Source organism: Apus apus, chromosome 3 (genome assembly GCF_020740795.1).
Source record: "Apus apus isolate bApuApu2 chromosome 3, bApuApu2.pri.cur, whole genome shotgun sequence".
In the NCBI taxonomy this organism is placed as follows: Eukaryota; Metazoa; Chordata; class Aves; order Apodiformes; family Apodidae; genus Apus; species Apus apus.
The window spans coordinates 67653686-67671086 of NC_067284.1; the positions used below are offsets into that span (position 1 = coordinate 67653686).

Genomic DNA, 17401 nt, shown 5'->3' on the forward strand with positions numbered 1-17401 from the left:
ATGCCCGTCCAAGTGGGTCCCCATGGCTATCAGGGTGGGGAAGGCTCACAAAAGCTCAGTCCTCTAGGGTCAGAGGAACACTGAGTAAGTGCAAGAGCAAACGTGAGTGGCCTGGAAGATGGAGACACAAGCTGCTCTGAGGTGTTAACAGTGGGCAGAACCGCTTCCCACTGGGGAAGTCCTGCTCAGGTTTTTCCAGTAATGCTGATCTAGCTGATGGTCCCGAATCCTACCAGGAAACCTGCGGCAGAACACAGACTTCAGCCTGACTACTGGACTCCAGGGCAGCATGATTTTCTCACCTTCAGCACAAACTGTTAGCCAGATCTTCCTGAAAGGGTAGCCTATATGTACTCAGTTCACAAATTTTGTAACCTCATCATTTAAAATGGATGACTCAAAACTTCTGGGGAAACCAGAAAAATAAGGAAGTACCTGATTTATTAAGATACCTGGGCTTTATTGCTGCCTGCTTGCAGGCTGGGGGCCCTTCACCCTCCTCACGTGGCTGTGTATTTGCTCCTGTGAGCTGAGCACAGCCAGGAGCGTGCACTAGGTACCACGAACAAACGCACCTGCAGATGTTGTTGAAGTACCTGTCAGTGCAAACCCCTTTCCTTCCTTCAGAGGGGAAGGCAAAGACAGCGGTTCAATCAAAATGTGGGGAAAGCGTTGGGAGGGATGAAAAAAACGTTCCCTCTGTTAAAACACTCTTGACAGAAGAGTTGAAGAGAGACTTTTTTGTCGGCGTGCAACTGTGTGTTCAGCAGTCCTTTCCTGGCTTCGCCTTTACGAGAAGCCTGTGGCATTTCCTTATTATTTAAAGGAACAGCGCGAGTAGCGAAAGTGAAAATCGTTTTATCCCAGCACCGGGGCCTTGTCCTCACGTCCATTAATCCCGGCTGAGCCGCCTGTCACTTCTCTGGAATTCACGGCGCTTTTGAAAGCCGATGTCTCAGGAGCGGCAGCGGGTGAGCTGGCCCCCGGCGCCGGGCGGGCTCTGGGCCGGGCGGTGCTGCGGGAGAGCCGGGCCGGCACCCGGGGGTGCCTCCCGCCCGGCCGGCGGGAGGAGACCTGGGGAGAGTAGAAACTGCGGGGAGGTGGTTTTTGCAGGGGAAAGCACGAGCCGGGCCGCCCGGAGGGGCGCCGGGCCCTGCCGGCCCCCGGGGCTGGGGCTCTCCGGGGGATTTTCAGGGAGCTCCTGCCGGGCAGCGCCGTGGCCCGGTGGTGCGGGCTTTCCCCCGGCTCCCGGGGGCTGAGCAGAACCCGCTGCCCCGGGGGACGGGCACCCTTTGCCTGCGCGGGGGGCTCAGACCCGGGTGGGCCGGCCCTAGGGGAAGCAGTGCGGGCCGGGCTGAGCCGAGCGGTCCCGGGGGGCTCCCCGTTACCCGGCCGCGGCTGCCGGCGGGCGCCATGTGCCGCCCATGCGGGCGGCGACTCCACCCCCGGGCCGGGGGTTGCCGGGGGTTGCCAGGTGCAGCGGCGGCCCAAGGGGGTGCGTCCCCTGCCCAGCCCCGCCCCAGCCCGCCCTGCCCTCCCCCCGCGGGCCGGGGGAGCCCAGCGGCGCCGAGCGCGGCGTCCCGGGGCGGCTCGGCAAGCGGCGGGATGTCGTGTCCCGTCCCGGCGGCGGCAGGGGGCAGCGCCTTGCCCCGCAGCGCGGCGGCAGAGGGCGGCCAGCAGGTATGGGCAGGGGCACCGGGCGCGGGGGCTCGGCGCTGCGGGCGGGCACGCCCGCACGCACATGGGGCTGAGTCACGCCGGGCTGAGCCCTGTCGGGGGTGTCCTCTCCCTCGGGCGTCAGCTCTTCCCTTCTCAGGAGGCGCCTCTTCCAGGTGGGAGAGCGGGCGGAGGGGCGCGGGAAGTTCCCTGCGGCCCGCACACGGCGCGGCCGGGCGGGAGCGCGGCGGGAGAAGCGGCGGGAGCAGCGGCGGGAGCCGCGGGGCTGCTCCGCCGGCAGCGGGTGCGGGCGCAGCGCTGGCCCTGCTCTCCTCCCCGCTGCTTGCACCTCCCTCTCGTTCGTGCGGGGGCCCGGCAGGTGTCAGATGCCGTCCGTGGGGCAGAGCGGGAGAGCAGGTCCTCGCCGTGGGTGATGTGTGTGCCCGCTTCCCCCATCAGCTGTACAGCGAGTGCCCGCGGGGCTCTGCTGCAGCCCCTCGGGGGTCCCTGCTGGCTTCCACCTCTCCGCTTTCACCCTCAGGGATGCGCTGCCCTTCGCGGGCACCATGAGGTCTGTGGCAGGCTGGGATTGCCTGCTGTGGAACGGGGAATATGTGCTCACTCTCAGAACAGTTAGACTTCGGGCACCTCCGTGTGCACCTTAAAAACTAATGAAGTATTTCTGGCTTATGTGTTCCAGAGTCATGAAGAAGATGACAGGAAGGTAAGGAGGAGAGAAAAAAATCGAGTTGCTGCACAGAGGAGTCGGAAGAAGCAAACTCAGAAAGCAGATAAGCTTCACGAGGTGAATGGGTACTTGATGTTTTGCCGGCACGGCTTGGGTACCGACTGGGGGTCTTTCCAATAAACGGGGCTTCTTAAACCAGCATGGGCCTGTTTTCAGCCTAATCCAGCTCAGAGAGCTGTGGGTGTGAGGCAGAGGCAGGTGCCTGCTCGGGAGCTCCCGAGCTGGCCAGTGCAGATCTGCCATCGGTGACACTGCCAGGAAGAGAGACAGAGATGTGGCCCTTGCCTCACCCTCCCTCTTTTGCTGTTCCCGTGACCACCTAGTGAACCAGAGCACAGGGCTAAATCAAACCCCTTTTCTTCTGAATTAACATTAAGCTTGTCACGTTCACTATGGCAGTGGGTGAAGGCTTGCTGCCTGATGAGGGAGAAGGCAGTGGAGGAGGAGGGGACCGTGCTGCCTAGTGGCAGTGCTGGCTGAAGTCAGCTCTAAAACTGTGGGGTGAGACAGAAACACCCAGTTGAAAAGGCTACTTCAAAACCTCCAAGCACGAGAGCTGTGTGCAGTTAGCTGTTATACCTGTGTTCTGATAAATAACAGTGGGTGTTTCAAAAAAAACCCATGAAAGTAACGGATTTTTTCAGAAATACTTCTCCTCAATATCACAATGTGGTGTAGTTTTCTCTGGTCCTCAGTGCAAATGCTGGAGGACAGGATTCCCCTTTCTCTGGTTTTGGATGTTACCTCACACAGCAGTGCTTTTGCTGTAGCCGGGACTCTTGGGGTAAATGTTAGTTCTGCTGCTGTGATTGTGGCTGAGTCAGTTATTCAGCCCTGGAGGTTCAGCCCAGGCTCTTCACTTTCTCAGGGTAGAAGGATCTGCCAACATTCAATAGAGGCCAAGAGGCACAGTGTGGGGAGTTTTGGGTTTGGTTTTTCCCAGAACTCTTCTGAGTCAGTGCCTGAGAAAGCCAGGTGCAGGGTACTTCTGGAAAGGGGTGCCCCCTGGCTTTTGTGGAGTAATTTCTAGGCCCTGTTCCTTCTGAACTTGAGGATCTTCCTCATGCTGGGGTTCTTCATTCTCAGGCATTTAAGTTTTCCCCTGTGCAGGCAGTTCTGGTTGAATAGGAATTCATTCTTGGCAAGAACAATTTGATAGTCTCAGCCTGAAAATTAGAGCAATGGGAGAGTAATACTCCAGAACTCAAATCCCTGGGGTTCGGGGCAACAAGAGGTGAGCAGAGTCAGGGGATGGACACTTTTGCTGGAGCTGGCTACCATAATGTGTGAGAGAGGTGGTGGAAGGGTGTGAGGGAGGGCAAGGAGATACAAACTCCTGCAGCAAAGGGCAGCAGAGGCAGTCCCAGACTGCTGAGAGGAGCACTGCATGAGAGGCTCTCCCTGCTGCCTGGTAAACAGACCATATGTAGGTTTTGAAGTTTGCTTTGAAGCTTTTGCAGGGAGCTGACATTGAGTGGGTGAGCGCTGAGCCCTAGGCCAGAAGCGAGGTGCAGACACCTGCAGGTTTTCCATGGGCTGGCTCTGAACCTCTAGCTCTCTTCTCTTAGAGATAACGAGGCTTGAAAGCAGGAACACTTCAGACATGCAGTTAACATGCAGTTACCAAAAAATGTGACACGCAATTCTCACATCTGTCACGGATGTATGTGCAGAGCACCTCAAAACTCCCCTGCAGTTAATAGCAGCTTATTCATTGCAAGAGAAGCCTTAGCTCAAAAGCAGCCCAGGTCCGCCATAGCAAAGACAGTGGTCAGGCCTTGCCTTGTGGTGACAAAGTGGGGCTGGAAACAAGTTGGCATGACACTCCCCTCCTCCTGCTCTTGTGTTCCTGGCCATATGAGCAGGCTGCTACCAGCCCCAGCCACCTGGAGGAGAGTGGCTGACACTGGGCACGGTGTGCTAGGTGTGCATCTTGGCCTGGCCCATGGCAGAGGCTGCCCCTTCCTCACTGGCAATGCCAGGAACTGGGTTTTCCCAGAACCTACCTGTTCTTGGTGCTTTCATTTGTTCTGCTCTGAGCTGTCCTGCTTGACTCCCCTCAGCAGAGGCAGCCCAGGGCTGAAAAAGGCCACCAAAGGGATGCAGACACCCACACCTGCAGCCCTGGGCTGCTGGGGACCCTCAAGGACCAGCAACACCTCCTGGTCTTCAGGGCCATGAAAGGAATTGCAATGTGGTCAGAACAGAGGTTATGAAGCACTTGCCCTGTTCCAGCACCCAGGCTGTGTCTGTCCTTCCTCAGCATTTTGCACATTGTAGTAAGAAACCACACAGTTTTTTCTAGAGTTATGTGAATGTACTCAAGGTGGAAGCACTGAAAGGAATGTTTTGACTATGAGTAGACTTCTTTTTTTTAACTCCTTCCAGGAATATGAGTCTCTTGAGCAAGAAAATACCTCCCTGAAAAGAGAAATTGGAAAGCTAACAGATGAAATGAAACACTTGAGTGAAGTGTTGAAGGATCATGAAAAGATCTGTCCGCTGTTGCACTGCACCATGAACTTTGTGACCGTACCAAGGCCTGATGCACTCGCCAGCTGCCTGCCAAGATGAAACCTCTCCTTGATCATCTTTAAATGTAATGTGTGAAGGTGCCATTAATGGGAGACTTGAAGAACTGCCTGCTTATGGTGCAAGTCTTCCATCAAAGAGGACTGGACTTGACCATGCAGCTCTTCTCTACATTGATGTGTTACAGTCTTCTGAATCTCAGGAAAACACCAGCATGGAAAAAAGACAGCTTGAACTGCAACATTGGATTGGGTAGAATCTTTGAGCTGTGGTTTGAGCCATGGACATTCAGAAATGTCACAGTGTGGTGCAGCCCACCATCACATGATGGAATGTAGACAGGGGAAAGTACTGACCTTGGGCTGGGATGCCTTTCTCCCACATGTCCACTGCCAGTAACCCTTGGTCACTTGTCATCCATGTATATCATGTTCTGGCTGCTGTTTTTTTTTTTTTTTTCTCTAAATAGGTTTGGTTAATAAAAGTGATGTCGCATCTTTATGACATTTTCCACCTTCTTCAATAATCACTGTCTTTATAACATTTCTACTGGTTTTTTACTGGTCAAATCCAAAGTCTAATACTAATCTTCCTGTCAATTGTTTTATTATTTTCTTATCACCTCTTGATTGCTTCCTCTTTTGAAGTGTGTGTAACAAATGAATCCTCCCAGTCTTCATTTCTTTCATGTTCCCAATCATCAGCCCTGCCAACATTAGTTTTTGGAATGTTTTGTCCTAAAACATGGCAATTTCAAATTATGATTGTCTGGTCTGTGTGGAAGAAAAACAATTTTCTGGTTCTACATGTTTTAAAGAGCAAATTTTAAAAATTACTGGTTTATTGCACCCATTGGAAATTAACAAATACCTTTATCCTTCATCTTGTATATTGCTTTAGGTAAATGATGTCTGTGGATAGAACAAAGTGAGTTTAGCTGAACATCTTGTCCAGTGTCCACACACAGAAGATATTTGATAACTGTTTGCAAGAAAAACATTACATTTCCTTTAATTTTTTTTTTCCTTTTTACAAAAAAGGAAGAATTATGACAATGTTACTGAGAAATACACAGAAAAATGTGTTCACTTTCTTTGAAGATTCTCAGTAGTGTCAAGCTGTAGAAATCTGAATGCTGCTGCAGCCTGGGATCCAGTAGTGCTTTTCTCACAATATTTCTCAGTCAAAGAGCACCTTTGGATTAAAAAAAACAAACAAACAAACAAACAAACAAAAAAAACAAAAAACAAACAAACAAACAAAAGCTCTACCCCTTTTCCAAGTCTCTTACTCCAGCATTTGGGGTTTTTTTTCAGTTCAACTCATGGGATTAATTTCTCCCCTCACCAGGCTCACAGTATTTATCAGCAGAATATGATCTGAAAAGTCTAAAAGGTTTTTTTCTTTTTTAGCTTCTTAAGTAGAATGATGCATTGTTGATCACCACCAAGAAAGAACTGGGGAAACCCTGTAGTCAGCTCTGCCTTCTAAAGGGCCCTCTCATGACATTGTCTTAGGCTAGAAACTCAAGATAGCAGGTGTGAGCTGCTGGCTTCTGTAAAAGTTTTCATCATCAAGACAATTTTCAGCATTTGCAGAAGCTATCTATGGCCTAATTGCAGTCTTCAAAGTTTCTTATGGTCCTTCAAGAACAGAGTCATCCTGCAAAGAAAAATCTGGTACAGTCCCTGCCAAGGAAAAATAAGGTTTCTGCACACTTCAAAATACACACTTTGGATAATGTCCTTGATATGATGCTGTCTGTGACCCTTAAGAGAGGAAGCTATCTTAAGCATCTTCATCCACTCACATTCCTTCAGTCCCTGGATGCCACTGTGTAATTTGTGCAGAGCAGAGGTGTAATGGAGGAGGAGAAGCATAGTCGAAATGGACAACATTCACTCTGGGAACATTCATTATAGTTTAGGATGGAGGGAGAGAGAGAGGATGTCTGATATCTCTTAACTAGGTATGTGCAGCTGAGCTGAGGCTGGGAATGGAAAGTAGCTAGTTGAGCAGTCAGAACTGGTGCAAAAGCATGGTTTCTCCTATGGAGCCCTGCAGACCCCCAAAAAGGGGAGGAAAGGTCAACCACCTTGTCCAAGACCATCTCAGCAGAACCTTTCTAGGGATTTTGTCCCACAGGTGCTTTTTTCTAAAAGAAGATATCTAGTTGCCTGTGTAAAATCCTCTTTCTTACACATTTATTCTTCTGAACATATGCCTAGAAAGTGGCTGCAGCTTATCATTTGGTAGTCCAAGTTCTACTGTACACAGTTCATCAGTAAGAACTGTCATTGTTCTGTGATGCAAGCTTTAGTCCACTGTTTCTGACTTGGTGTTTATTGATTTATTAACTGTACAATGTCTACACAGAGTGTACAGGGGAAGATGCAGCAACGTTGTGTGCTGGCAACAGCAACTTTATCCCAAGGTTGTGCTGCTGTTCCTTGGAATGGCCAGCAGCAGATCTTCAGGAGCCCTCACTGCCACCAGTTCCTTCTCACAACCACAGGGTGTAGCTCCAGCCAGTGCATCGTGCTTTGAGCCCCCTAGGGCCTGGGCTGCTTCTGCCTCCTCCATCTATTGCATCACTGTTTTTTCCAGCACTATTTCCAAAGGGCCTTATGGATCATTCTTCTGTTTAATAGATTAACCAAGGCATCCCCCACAAATGGTACGTTGTGTGACCAAGGTTCAAAGGCAGCTGGGAACCCCAAGTAAAAGAAGTGAGCAAACTGAGTGTTCCAAGCCAAACAAACCCAAAATTCTGATATATTTATAGAATTATTGTCATAGCTGAATCATGGGTTGAGAGGGATAGTGACCTGTTAAAGCATAGGCTTTAACAAAAGAAGATGATATGCACGCAGGCTGATTGCACTTTTTGCAGGAGCCATTCACAAGGATATTGATTTACAGATAACTTAAAAAAAAAAAAAAAAAGTATTTTCTGTAGCCTGGGATAATTCTTACATGAACAGGGAACCAGAAAGGAGAACAGAAAGGAAAAGGCCCATTTGTTAAGGAAGCAACAGAAAGTTCTTTATCAAATCCTAACCTCTCCTTCTGCAGCAGGGTATTACACCATCACAGACAAAGGGTTTCATACTGCTTGATGTACTCTGGCTTCAGAAAACTGCCAGTTAGTTTGACTTGTCCTCTACAAATGTTGTCTGTATTACATTCCCATGATTTTTGGATGCAGGTACATAAGGAAGATCTTGTCTATGTTCAGATGGTGTCTCACGTGAGGAGTACTGTGAACTGCAGTCTCGTTTGTAGATGCGTAATGGCAGATGAGGGTTGCCAAGACAGCTGGATTTTGCCTCTTAAGTTCACAATGAAGGTTACAGTTTGTCTACATTTGGTCAGTGTGGATTTCCCTTTTGTATTTTCTGTGACTCTAAGGAAGAAGCAAAATGCTTAGTGCAAACTTAACCCACAGGTAAAAGTATTCATTCCAGTAGCAGACTGAGTCCAATTGAGCTATTTGTCTATCCATTAATTTCGGTTGCTGTTGGGTCAGATTTAAATTGATGATATTTTGAAGACATAATTTTAGCATAAATTTACCTTTGGAGGTTAATAAATAAATAAATTTAAAAATCAACAGAAAGACAAAGTCAACCTTCCCAAAACTGCTAGTGTGAGTATAAGAGATCAACTATTATACCTCAAGAGAGCTGTTTAGAACATCCTGCTCCTTCCCACTGATACTTTACGTGTATGTCTGTGAGCATTGTAAGTGTCTTCAGATTATCATCCAAAATCTTGCTAAAAATATGCCTTTTAAAAAGCATATTTAAACCCACCAATGCTACAGACTTTCTGTTCTTTCCCTGTTATCTTTTACTGTCGTCTGCTGCTCCTTCTATAATACCTGCTGATCTCATCTGCATTTGCTATTTGCAGTATTTTCTTTGTATTCTCTCACCATTTTATTTCAAATACCTTTTCTTTTTTTGTTTTTTTTTTTTCCCTTCTTGTCTCCTTCTGTTCCTATGCAGCCTGGTGACAACATTGCTTCATGTCATTGGTATTAGAAGAGAAAGGCTAATCTGTAGGAGCATATAGAAACTGAACTTTCCAGGTACACCCTGTGTATGATTAAAGGCTTTTATGTGCAGCTGCTTTTGTCAGCTGTGTATTAAGGAAGGTGCCTTTGCAGCCTTTTAAAACGTACTTTAAAGTGTCATAACCTTTACTCTAGCGTGTAAAGCCCATACTGTTTCCTGTCCGTAGATGAATGCTTTGCTGCGTGGCATTTGGGGTTTCCATCTGTGAATCAGTCTAGAATTTCTGCCTCAGTGAAAGTGATAGATAAAACAACAATTAAAAAAAAAAAAATCCCTTTTCTCTTCTTCCCATCAGTGCGGTGTCACAGGAAGGAAGCACGTCTGATAGGCAGGAGAAGTGGTGGGTTTATTTACTGTTACAGAGACTACTGGTACTCTCTTTATAGAAGGGTGGGAGTTTTCACTTTGTAAACCCTGGGTTATTTGTCAAGCGGTCACCGGAGAAGCATCGTACATGTACGTGCAGCATGTGGTGTGGTCAGACATCTGTAAGGGAGTGAAAGAATTTGGATTAATTCTTTGCAGAAATGTGGGGTTTGCATTGATTTCACTGGAAGTAGAAACAGTCTTACTCAGAGGCCACAGAAGGCATGTGGCACTACACTTACTAACTTGGGTAATATTTAACTCAGTGGCTACAGGCTAACTTGAAGTGGATAATTCTTAGTAAGGAAACCATAGTTACAATCATCCCTGGGGTTGCATTCTCCTTTTCTGGTACTCAGTCAGGTTTTTTCTTGATATTTCCCAGGGAAAAAAATCCTTAAGAATAGAGTAAAACATTTCTCTCCCACTGTAGAATTTTTAAATCATTACATCAAATGTAAGGGCTTGACTATTCTGGAAACAGCTAGCATAGCTTTTGCAAATAGTCTGTTCTTTACTAGATATGTGTTTGGTCTTCTTTAAGGGAATCATCATATTTCTCTTTAGAAGTGGATAAGCTAAACCACAAAGCTGTCTTGGTAGAGGACAAAAACATTCATTTGAGGAGTTAGTATCGAATGACTACCCTGCTTCAATTTCACAGCTTATCTCTTCCTGAAGTAGCTTCTTCATGTAGCCAAATTGAAAATTATATCTCTAATAGATGCGTTTGTTTTAAATCTGTAGATAAGGAGATTTTCTTGTATGTGTTCAGTAAGTCCTATAGACTGCCAATATAGCTTTGCTGCACTCATCTGGGTACTGTCCAATTGAGTCTACCACAGACCATTCCCCTCAGAGCTCAGTTCTGGATAAACGTCTCAAATTATCCGGAAGAAATTTCTTCTTTAACTGTCTCATAATGAACTTGCCATGTTTTCATTATTCTAAGTTATTAAAGTGTCAAAAATCTGGAGATTCTAAGAAAGGGTCAAAAGTAATCTCTCCTGGGATAAGCAAACTATTAAGATTTGTCTTCCCATTGTAAAGTAAATTTTGAGAATACAAATTTGTTCTCTGTCTTAGGTAAAACAGTTGAGGATAAAGAATAAGCAACAAGACTCTGCTTAAATATTTGATGCAATGCTATACAAGATACAATTCCTTCAGCTGGAGATCATGTGAAATAGTACAAGAACTGAAAAATAACCAGAGAACTAGGTGAAGGAAAATGTCAATAATTTGTTTTGAAAAGGGAGCTATCAGGTTAAAGAACAGTTGACAAATGGAGGTTATCAAGGACTGGTCACAGACCACTCTTGTTTAGTACCTTTAGTAAGGACTTTGGATAAAAAGTAACCATTAGTACAGAAGAAGACTGAAATATCATGCAAAAGAATTTGCATGACCTTGCAGAAGGAAACAGAAATGTCATGATAATTAATCATAGAATCACAGAACAGCTCAGATTGGAAGGGAAGCTCAGAAGACCATCTGGTCCAAACTTCTGTGGAAAAGGGAACTTAGATGCGATTATTTAGCACCCTGTCATGATCCAAAGAATGAAGTCACAAACTTGAAGAAACATTAATAGGAATTTCTGTAACAAGGTGGAGTCTTATCAATTGGAAATGACAATGGAATGAACAAGTAAAGCCAGGTTTGTCAGTAACTGATGCTGAGGCACCAATGCAGTGGGGCAAGAAGGAAGTTAAATAGGAACTCGGCTTAGTATTTGGGTTATTTATTTATTTATCTATCTATTTGTGTTCTTAAAGAGAGAAATATCAATGTAATTATGCCAGGACCTGGCAAAGCCACATCTGTAATTCTGCATATGTTTCTGCTAAACCATGATGAAGAAAGATTAACCAAAACTAGTACAGGCACATGGAAGGGCTACTAAGAATATTAAGGGAGTAAGAAATCTGTTATTTTGAGTCTTTATTTTAAACAAAATCTGAGAAGTGGCAGCATAGCTGTCTATGTTATTACAGTGGAGTAAAGAAAATGTAAGGGAAAGAACCATTATACGAAAGAAGTAATGTTAGCAGAAGAATAAACAGGTATAACTTGCACATATTTTTTAACTATATATATGTGAAGAAGTTTCTACCTGTGGAAGAAAGGTGTTCAGGAAAAGCCTTCCAACAGAAATGGTGTATGTGAGCAATTTCATATGTAGGCATCTATGCATGCAACCTTCTTAGTTTTAGGATGAAGCTTGATGGTTCGATGTGAGATCCATTGAGTATATTGGTGATCCAAAAGATTTCCTCCTGTCCCATGTCCTTATTCTTTTTTTGGATGAGGCTTGCAATTACCTTTAAAAGCAAGAAGACCTTAAAGCAAACAAAACAAATCAAAGCAACTGCCTAATGTCCCTGAATCCCACATAATTATCCAGAAGCTCATTTTGGCAGGAGAGCTAACACAGGTTTTGTCAGAGGCAGAGTCTCATATAAAGTTGAAATCTTTGGTAACATCCAGGCAAGAAAAGAGCAGAAAAGAAAGGGATTATTTTAATTTTTTTTCCTAAATGCCTGCCACTGAACCATTCTATGTTTCCAGCAAACTCAGAAAACTGTTTGCAGAGAAACAGAAACAGAATCTAACAGGAATTTGGGGAATTTCCCAGACTGTTTAGTTGTTTACTTTAAAAGCTGAGTTACTCCAATTTTGCAAATATACATTTTACAGAGGATTGCAGGCAATTTTTGTTTCTCTTACATCCAGTTCATTGATTAAATATATAAACAGGATGTCTTTAAGAGCAGAAGGTTTTAAAATAGGATTTGATACTAAGCAAGAGATCTGCAAGTTCCCTTTTAGCTATTTGAGTTTCATCTTTGCTTATCAGAGCTGTTTTAGGGTACAGTAATTTCCAAGTGCACTATTGGGTTGCAAGGTAAATAATCTCTAGAGATTTTTTTTTCTTTCTTTCTTTTTTACTGTAAATTACAGTAGAACACAGCCTAGAAATTTCCCTTGTAAATTCTGGTCATCCCATTTGTTTGCTAAGTTCCAGTATGGACTCAGGACCTATTCTGACAGTGCACTGAGAGGTTACACGCCCTTGCTCTCAGCTTTCTAAGGGTAGGTGATCCATCAGCTGTGTTTAAGGACTCGATTAATGGACAAGAGCCATCAAATTTGAAAGAGACTTTTTGGTCATACAGGTGAGGACACTAATGGCAATTACTCATGTGTTGTTTATATATGAGCAGGAGTCCCTTTTTCCAGGCGAAGAAAATGCTGAGGGCATTTGCCTCAGTTTGAAACGGTCTCTTGCTGGTAGTTCCACACTTCTCCTGTCTGGAGTTTCAGGTAACTCAGGGAGACTTGAGCAGTCAGTGAGGTCAGCCCATGCAGAGCAGCTTGCAGCAGGGACAGGATGTAATGTGGATACAATTCAAGCACAAGAGTATGAACAGGGATATGTGTGTTTGAGAGCTGTGAAGGTCACATGACTACTCAGGGTTTTTGTGGGCAATTCTAAATTACACTCACATGTGAACATTTCTGTATTTTTACCATTGTGTTAAGAAACGACGTGATCAAAACATTTTTCCCATAAATATTATATTACCAGCTTTTAATATACATTTTATTGAGATTTTGCAGTATTAAAAATATTTCACTTAATTCATACGAAAGCCAGTTCCTGCAGTTTTCAGTAATTGGTTTTCCATCATTATTTGTTTCCATTTCTTTTCTTACCATTTCCAACTACAAATTCTGGATACAATGTACAATTGTAGATAATGACTTGGAATTCAAGTTGTATCTTTTTAAATGGTAGGGGAAAAATAAATTATTTTACTTTTAAAATACCAGCTATATACATTAAAATGAAAACACAGACAATGAGTTTTCAGTTTCACTTTTATCACAATATGTGATATCAGGTGCACAGGGAGAGACTCTTAGCTGTAATTTTCTTGGTTTGCTCTCAAAATTTGAAGAATATGCTATTAAAAATGATAACACAAGGTTATTAAACTGTTGCATGATTTCTTAATAAAAACCCCATAACAGTATGCTACTTGTTTTATATGTAAACAGTAGTGTTTCAAGAGTAGTAATTCAGTTACTGAATGTCTATTAAAAATAACAGTGGGAAAGCCATAGTTCATCCCAAGTCAAGGTGCAGTCTCCACTTTTCTTGCTTAAGAGCATTCAGATTTCCCCGATAATAACAATAATTACTCCTTTTTCTTTTTAACTGCATTATGCTATTAATTTTCATATTCTGTTTAATGAACGTTTAGGTCTATCATGCTTTGCAAGGTTACATGTGTCTCTTCCCTGCACCACCTGCTCATTTTACCTACTAAGAATGTAAACTCTTCAAGGCAGAGGATTTGTTGTATTGAGTAGGCAATTCAGGGAAATGCTCCAGTACTTTCCTGGTCTTTCCATGCACTGATACACTTAAACAAGACTCCTCTGTTATTGCTCATGCTTTGTCATGCAATAATGCTGGCTGTGGGAACATCAGGCTGTATCATGTGGCCTGAAACGGTCAGTTCTGTGTTTCATGGCTTGAGGCTTCCTAGAAATTCAGTGATGCTTTTCAAAGCTTTTCATCAGCCACATGCCCTGCCCTGTGACAGTGGATCCCCTGCATGCTCTTATTTCAGCTTTTCTTGCTGTCCCTTTACAGTACACAGGATCTGTTCATACTTGGCTCAGGTTGGGACATTTGAACTGCAAGAATTCAGTGTGATTTTGTTTTCACTTTACTGAAATGTTTTCTTAACTACAACTGAATTATGTCAGTGTCACACACATATAGTACATATTTCCTCACTCTTCTCTTACTTGGATACCCCTCACCGCTGAGTTCAGTGAGACTGTCATCAGCCACGTGGCATCCAAAGGGCAGACTGTGGAACATGGCATCTCATGTACAGTGATTACTACACATTTAAAAAATGCGCCTGGTCCTGCAGCACATTCAGGAAACTCAGAGCACCCACACGGTGGTCTGTAGAGGCACAATCTAATAATACTCTGTACCAGAAGTGTAGCCTGAAAGGCTATGCCTTAATGTGAGAAATGAAAAACGTAATTTTCTGCTTCAGGGTTTCTTTCTGTAGTTTAGCAGATTCCTACACTATATCTCTCCTCTCTAAAATGGTTTTATAACAGGTTCTGTTTGCCAGCATGATATTAAATGGTCCCCAGACACTGTTTTAACTCACTTGTCATGTTTTCTACAGTATACCTCACTTTGTAATTACTGCCTCACGTTGCCAATAATTCATGCCCTCCAGAAGGCCCTGTTTAAGACTGAGTAATAAAATACTGAGAGATTAATATTCAGTTGATGACAGATCTTTTAATGCAACCCTTACCCAAACTCTCCAGTGTCTAGGAAATTGGCAGAATACTGCTGATGGCTTGCTTTCTGATGTCATTCAATTAGCAACCACGGGTTAGTTCTCTGAGGTCATTCTCCAGAGTTTAGCTGGGCAAATTTCTTTTTAATCTTCAGTCCTCTGGAGGAATTGTATGAGGTGAGTTTAATTCATGTGTACTTGGCATGGAAATCGATCCTCTTAGATTGCAAACCAAGACTTGCATTACTGTCTCAGCACGGTAGTTAGTAATTTTAAATATTTTCCTTTCATTGTGTGCTGATACACCCAGTGAGAGCCCAAGAGCTTCAGGTGCATGGATCCATATTCAGGTTCTGAAGTTGCACATTGCAGTCTAGGTTTTCTGAAAATCTTATGGGAAGTTGTAAACAGTTGCATACATAGCCAAGCACTTGGTTACACACTAAGGTGTGCCAACACACCTAACTGATTTCAAAATCATAGTCCAAACAACTAATATGCTAAGATATCGCACCTATTTCTTTCCCTATACCCCTCCCTTATGCCATCTTGCTAATTCGAAGGAATTTTAAAATGGATCTGGATAACATTTATCTAATTTACAAGCTAATTTCAGTAAGGGTGTTCATGTGGGTACATTCCAGCTGAGTAAGAGCATTGATAAATTAGCCCTGGGAAATTTAGCAGCCACAGTTTAAGATGTTACTGTGTGGATGTGGCTCTACTCTGCTATTGATTACCAGAAGTGACAGAAGGGGACATACCCCTGCTTAACCTGCTTCAACTCTCACCCAGATGCCTTGGTTCCTTTGAAGGCCATTAATGCTTTAAGGTAAGACATTGCAGGATGCTTGTTTGTGATTTATTACTGATGAAGGGTGAGAAGTTCTGGTTTTAAACTTGTGAGAAGTGCTGATGTGAAACCTGCTCCTTCTCCCCCTGCTCCTCCTGCCTGCCCCTCTCCCTCCCCACCCCCTCCCACCCCGAGTCAGTGGGGTTTGTCATCAGGGATTTGGTTTCAACCAAAGTGTTCAGCCCCTGCTCAGCGTGTGGGAAGAGCAAGGGAACGGGCAAGAGACTTCAGACAAGTAGAGGGAAAACAGGAGCTTTGGTTGCTTCTGAAATCCAGCTAGGCTAGCATTTCATGCCACATTAGCACTGTTTGAGTATATATTCAGGGTCTATGGACTAAATGTGTAAAAGCACTAATAGCAATCTTCTGTTTGAGAGCAGGTGCACTAATAGTTTTCTGGGTGGCAACACTGTCTAAAGCAGGTCTTACTTGCTCACCTCCACCCTTCTCCCACGTCGCTGCCCTCCTTGTAGTCCCAGCAAAACGCTCATGGGCTGCACAATAAACTACACAGTGAACTGTAGAGGACTGAAAAGTAATCTTGAGTGAGAAAAATGGACATTTTTAAAAATGTCAGTTGCCTGATCCTGTTCATAGAATGGCTTGACAACCAGCAGGAATGGCACAGCTGCAAGAGGGGAGCTTGCCATGGCAGAGAGACAGAAGGCAGGGGAATGCCTTGAATTGGTACGTCATGCTTGCTAAGGAACACTCGTGTCACAAACCCCTTCACCCTCATTTGGCATCCTGCATTTGTATACATAGGCAGAACAGATTATCCATCATTTGATAGCTGAATACAATTCTCAGCTGGCTTGTTAACATGCCTCAGTAATAGCTGAACTCTTGGACGTTAATAGGCAGTTGCAATGCTATCACTCATTTCCTGAACTCACCACTTCCATGCAGCTAAAGAAGACAAGCTGGTTATTCAGAACTAGGTTCTTAATGGCCATCATTTCTCTGGAATTTTATTGAATCAGTTGTAATAATCTGAGAAGATTCTTCTTCTCCACTTTCCTTTATGAAAAAACAAGGTAGAGAAAACATTGGAAGAATTCATTACTGACTTTGAAGTTTTTCTGTGATGAGAATTATAACTTTTTAACTTTGTATATAGAAGTACTCTTTCTGGTAGTATATTCTTAGGTATTTTGTGAAACTTTAGTATCACACTTATTTTTACTTTTGAAGAAATCCATGCCTTCAAGAGAAGGACTTCAGTGATAAATCATTTTCACCTCTAACTCGACACTTGCCAAAGCAGTTCTGGTTCATACCCAGTAAAAGATTGCTCTTCATATTTGTAGCATTTCAAAACCCTAAGCTAGCCTTTGCAACCATGTGAGCATGATATGCTCAATGCATTTGCATCCCATGAATCAGGCAGGATAAGCAGTCTGTCAGTTCACTCTGTAGAAAGGTTTGCCATCACCAGTAAAATGGAACATACTCATTTGGAAGTTAGTGCTTCTTATAGTTTCCTCATACTGTTTTTATTACAGAAGGAGCTGGAAAATGTTCAGTAGTGGAAAAATGTCTTACACAGCATGTGATGTACAGAACATTGATTCTCAAGCAATGAGCAGGACTCCCAGGTGAGATGTTACTCTGACATGCAGTATGATGCTCCACAGGACTCTCCTGGGAGCTGCAAACACTAACAATTTTCTCAGGTGAGATTTAGCTCCTAAAAAGTCCACTCAAAATGCTAAGCATTCTTAATAATTCATGTGTGCTTTTCCCCTACATGCCCCACATTCCAGTAATTTCTGATTTTTCCAGTGATAATAATAATGTAAAAAAATCCAATAAATTGGCT

At 44.1% G+C, this 17401-nt stretch overlaps 1 protein-coding gene across 1 annotated transcript; it reads left to right on the top strand.

The window, feature by feature from the left end:
* On the top strand, positions 1 to 5360 carry BATF3 (basic leucine zipper ATF-like transcription factor 3). The gene is given in 4 exon segments (XM_051615038.1): positions 1 to 68; positions 827 to 986; positions 2357 to 2461; positions 4793 to 5360. Coding segments are annotated over 4 exon segments (519 nt in total). The 3' UTR covers positions 4979 to 5360.
* The last annotated feature ends 12041 nt before the right edge of the window (positions 5361 to 17401 follow it).